The sequence below is a fragment of the Chelonia mydas genome, chromosome 24, assembly GCF_015237465.2.
Source record: "Chelonia mydas isolate rCheMyd1 chromosome 24, rCheMyd1.pri.v2, whole genome shotgun sequence".
In the NCBI taxonomy this organism is placed as follows: domain Eukaryota; kingdom Metazoa; phylum Chordata; order Testudines; family Cheloniidae; genus Chelonia; species Chelonia mydas.
The window spans coordinates 2784877-2790125 of NC_051264.2; the positions used below are offsets into that span (position 1 = coordinate 2784877).

General features: G+C 42.9%; 1 protein-coding gene across 1 annotated transcript; it reads right to left on the reverse strand.

Moving 5' to 3' along the window:
* Positions 1-2593: 2593 nt before the first annotated feature.
* Positions 2594-4733, reverse strand: LOC114020361 (scale keratin). Its single transcript, XM_037883297.2, has 2 exons — positions 4697-4733; positions 2594-3581 (listed from the first exon to the last, which is right to left on the reverse strand). The coding sequence occupies exon 2, from the start codon at positions 3559-3561 to the stop codon at positions 3058-3060; it is 504 nt and encodes a 167-aa protein (XP_037739225.1). The 5' UTR covers positions 3562-3581; positions 4697-4733; the 3' UTR covers positions 2594-3057.
* Between the last annotated feature and the right edge of the window lie 516 nt (positions 4734-5249).

Below are 5249 nucleotides of genomic sequence, written 5' to 3' on the forward strand. Positions count from 1 at the left end.
ACCTCTGTGGCGAAACCCAAGACGTTGATTTTCAAAAGCAACTGGTGATTTTGGTTCCTAACTTCAGACATCTTGAAAAAATCCTTGTTTTTAGAAGTACTCACTGTCTATTCTCTGGACCCCTGTTCTCATGAATACGTCTCAAGCAGAATCTAGGACGAAGCACTTTTGAAATTCTTAGTTTTCAGTTCTTCTGTGCATACGTTTTGCAGGAACAGAGACTTAGAAATTTCGGGCATGAAACAAGCCAAGTGTTTCTAGTATAGTAAGTAGGTGTCACTTGAAGAAAATTCATTATTCAACTAAAAATCCTTTCACTCATATTCTCTTAAGGGTTATCATTTTATTATTTTAGAGTCCTATCTATATCTTGATCTTAGGAAAGTTTTTGACAGTCACCCCAGATATTCTTATAAGCAAACTTGAGAAACATTTCCCTCAACCACGTCAACCTAGAACGCTATACGTAGGGGGGTACCCAGAGGAGGTTATCCTGGGTCTTTTACTCATCAATATATTCTCTAATAACTTGAATAATGGCGTCGACAGTTCACTGATAATATTTGCAGAGGACACCAAGCTGAGAGAGGTTGCAAGCACTTTGGAAGACAGGATAAGAATTCAAAATGAGCTTCCCTAATTGGAGACTTCATCTGAAATCAATAAACGGAAATTCAATAAAGGCAACTACAAAGTATGAAGTTTGGGAAGGAAATTGTCATACTCGGATAGGGACTGGTGAGTTTTGTCTCCAGTTTGGGGCATCATACTTCAATAGGGAAGATGTGGACAAACTGGAGAGAGTCCAGAGGAGAGCTACAAAAATGACAAAAATTTTAGAAACCTGACGTCTGAGGAAAAATTGAAAACACTTGGCCTGGTTAGTGTTAAGAAAAGCAGACTGACGGGGGACCGGATAAAACTTTTAAGTATGTGTAGGGCCATTTTAAAGAGCATGATGGTAAATTATTCTGCACGTCCGCTGAAGATAAGATGAGATGTAATTGGCTTAATCTGCATGATGGGAGATACAGGTTAGATGCTGGCCATAACTTTCTAACTATTATGATTGTAAAGCATTGATTTCAGGCTTTGACGGGAAGTTGTGGAATCTCCATCATTGACGGTTTATAAGGAGAGGTTTGACGAAGACCAGTCAGGTCAGGTCGTGCATCCGCACAGGGTGGACTATAAGGTGGATAGAAAGCTGGCTAGATTTTCGGGCTCAGCAGGTAGAGATCAATGGCTCCATGTCTAGTTGGCAGCTGGTATCAAGTGCAGTGCCCCAAGGGTCGGTCCTGGGGCCGGTTTTGTTCAATATCTTCATAAATAATCTGGAGGATGGTGTGGATTGCACCCTCAGCAAGTTTGCAGATGACACTAAACTGGGAGGAGAGGAAAAAACTCTGGAGGGTAGGGATAGGATACAGAGGGACCTAGACAAATTGGAGAATTGGGCCAAAAGAAATCTGATAAGGTTCAACAAGGACAAGTGCAGAGTCCTGCACTTAGGACAGAAGAATCCAATGCACCGCTACAGACTAGGGACCGAATGGTTAGGCAGCAGTTCTGCGGAAAAGGACCTAGGGGTTACAGTGGACGAGAAGCTGGATCTGAGTCAACAGTGTGCCCTTGTTGCCAAAAAGGCCAATGGCATTTTGGGATGTATACATAGGGGCATTGCCAGCAGATCGAGGGATGTGATCGTTCCCCTCTATTCGACACTGGTGAGGCCTCATCTGGAGTCCTGTGTCCAGTTTTGGGCCCCACACTACAAGAAGGATGTGGAAAAATTGGAAAGAGTCCAGCGGAGGGAAACAAAAATGATTAGGGGACTGGAACACATGACTTATGAGGAGAGGCTGAGGGAACTGGGGATGTTTAGTCTACGGAAGAGAAGAATGAGGGGGGATTTGAGAGCTGCTTTCAACTACCTGAAAGGGGGTTCCAAAGAGGATGGCTCTAGACTGTTCTCAGAGGTAGCAGATGACAGCACAAGGAGTAATGGTCTCAAGTTGCAGTGGGGGAGATTTAGGTTGGATATTAGGAAAAACTTTTTCACTAGGAGGGTGGTAAAACACTGGAATGTGTTACCTGGGGAGGTGGTGGAATCTCCTTCCTTAGAAGTTTTTAAGGTCAGGCTTGACAAAGCCCTGGCTGGGGTGATTTAATTGGGGATCGGTCCTGCTTTGAGCAGGGGGTTGGACTAGATGACCTCCTGAGGTCCGTTCCAACCCTGATATTCTATGATTCTATGATTCTATGATTCTAGGGGGCTGGAAAAGGTGACATCCCAAGTTTCTTTCCACCCCTATATTTCCAGGATTCTACAATTTTATATAATATTTAGAGCTGGGAAATATATTCTAATTCCCTTCTGAGACTTTTGGAACAAGGGGGAATATCTCCCCTGGGCAGATGGCCAGCACCATGCTATTGACCAGTTAATGCACTTTGCTTCTCAGTTATTCCATTGAGGTGGAGGGTTGTAGTGCAGGGGGCACGTACTGAGCATCTGCACCGGGGTGAATTTCCACCCAAGTTGCTTTGGATAGAAAGAAGGGAGGAGAAACTAAAACCAGAAGGCCAATGCTATGATGCAGAATAATTTTTAATGGGAATGAGCCGTGGAGCACACACTTGCAGAATGAATGAGTGCAGAGTACAAAGAATGTATTTTCAGGGTTAAAATAGAGCAAGAACCAATCACCCGCTCCAAAGTGATGCTTTTCACACAAGATGATCTGCTTTCTGTCTTGAAGCTGCTGACTTTGAAAATCACGTCCCTTTTTCAACCAAGTGACTTGTTTTAGCCAGTTCAACATCAAGTAGCGCAAAGCACAATAGGAGCATAAGACTAAGCTGCAAAACCATTGGATCATAAACCTACACTAATAAGTAACAAGTGGAAGAGACCGATAGGCCTGATTTACAGAGGTGATGAACACCCAGAGTCTGCAAGTAGAGTTGTAGGCATCATTGTCCATTAGATCAGTTGTGAATTTCTATCTTGTCATTTCCTGATTGTTTTTCATTCCATGGATCGTTCTTCTGGGTTTAACATGGCCCACAATTTCCATAGCCGGACCCAGAATATCCTCCCCCAGAAATGCTACGATATGACTTCCTGCTATAACCACATGAGCCCCCATAACCATATGAGCCTCCATAACCACCCCCATAACCACGCCCGGCTCCACCTCCATAAACACCCCCGGCTCCACTCCCATAAACAACAACGTTACCTCCCCCATAACCACCACCATAATCTCCCCCATAACCACCACCATAACTACCCCCAGAACCGATTGAGCCTCTGAAACCTCCACTAGAACCATATGGGACTCCAGGTCTTGCGGGCAAATTTGGTAAGGCTGTTCCCACAAAGCTGTCTTGAGGGCAAGTAGCGAGAGTTGGTCCTGGGAATCTCACAACAACTGGTGGCGCATAAACCACTGCACTCGAATCGCCACATGATGTGACACACGGCTCGTTGCGGACGTCAATACATGGGCGTGGGCATATATCATAATAGCCATCCTGGGGCGGGCAGTAAGACATCTTCTGTGATGGAGAGAATCCTGAAAAACACAGGAGGGAGGAAAGCGTAAGACACAACTGATAATGGAAAAAGAGATTCAGGCATTGAGTTTTAGAGTAATGGGGGCTAGGTAGGTAGATAAGTTTTGTTGAAGGCCACATATCTGCTCCCGTTTCTTCCTTCTATTTCTTCACACCCATTCCCCTTAGGCTTCAAACACACACACACACACACAAAATCCCAGCAATTTCAGAACAAGTTACCTTTTCACTGCTTCATGCAACCATTAAGCTGCACAACACCCTGTGAAGTCAGTGAGAGCTACTTTTCATTCAAAGCTGCTATTTCAGCTTGCACCAGCTAAAGATCGGGATCGAACAGTACAAGCTCTACCCTTAAGACTTTAAGTTTTGCCATAGTGTGTCAGCTCTTGGTCCAATTCATCCAATGTCCTGTCTCTAATGCTGTGCAGCACCACACCCTTGAGAGAAAATTATAGAAGCCCTGACGTGGCCCATTATGGAGGAAACTGCTCATAAGGTGAATTTCTTCTCAGCATCACTAAACTAGGGGCTAGATTTGCCCTGAAGGGAAATTCATTTAAAGCACTTCCAACCTCTCAAACTTATCTAGATCTTGATCATCCACTAAACTAAAAGGAACAATCAAGTTGCTGTTCAGTTGTTATATTTCAAAACTGATCTCCAGCATTTTATGGAAACTGGAGGATCAGATCATCCCCTCCTGCAAATACCTGTGAGTCCAGTGAAGTCAGCTGACGGTCTGGCAATTATATTTATCTATAAAGAGTCAGAATAAAGCTGTCCATTCCTAAAGTAGTTTAAGGCTGAGATTTTTCAGAATTGTGTAATGGATGTATATGCACTAGCCTGTTATATTTATTGCAAATGGGTGTCCCAATCCCATATGTTTTGAAAATTGATTTGAAAATATGATTTGAAAATCCCAGCATGATAATTTTAAAGTCTGCCACCGCCAAGGCCTGCAACTGACTAGTTACAGAGAGTCTCTTTTGGAAAGAAAAACCACCCTCATTAATATTGGTAAAATCACACAGTATTGTTGAAGGTTCAATCCATAGTTAAAACTAACACTAAAGCAACAACTAGAGTAACTTGAATTCAATAGACTTACCCAGTTCACCAAGGGGATGAAGTCAAGAGAAGTGGATAGAACAACCCAGAGTTGCAAGCACTTTTATATGCTTTCTTAGCCAATGGGAAGGATAGGAGACACCCTTTCAATAACCAACCAACCAAAGTGTTTTCTTGCGTGCATTACCACTGACCAAACAAATTTTTTTCTTGCTTTGGATGATAATTATTATTATCCTCTAATTATTTAAACGGCTTTGCATTGGTTCATCAATTACTCAATTCCCAATCCCACATATGGATGACTTCCGTATTACACCCTGAAGTCCCTTTAATCTGAAAGCTTTATGGGCAACATACCTTCTTGGTATCATCCCACTGATCTCTTTGGTGTTGACAGAGGTAAAAATCCAGTTTCATTGCATTACTTCTTCATTGAATAACTTCAAAATATGAAGGTGTATCAATATTACAATCTGCTGTGATGTACAGGATTCCATGTCGTTCCTGAAATCCTGACTAGTATCTAATTAGCGGCAAGGTGGAATTCACCCTTCTGAATTCTTAGTGGGGTGGGAGACATTATTCTGCAT

Bases quoted from the DNA above. Each gene is read 5' to 3' on its own strand.
- LOC114020361 (XM_037883297.2), bottom strand. From the start codon at position 3,561: ATGTCTTACTGCCCGCCCCAGGATGGCTATTATGATATATGCCCACGC.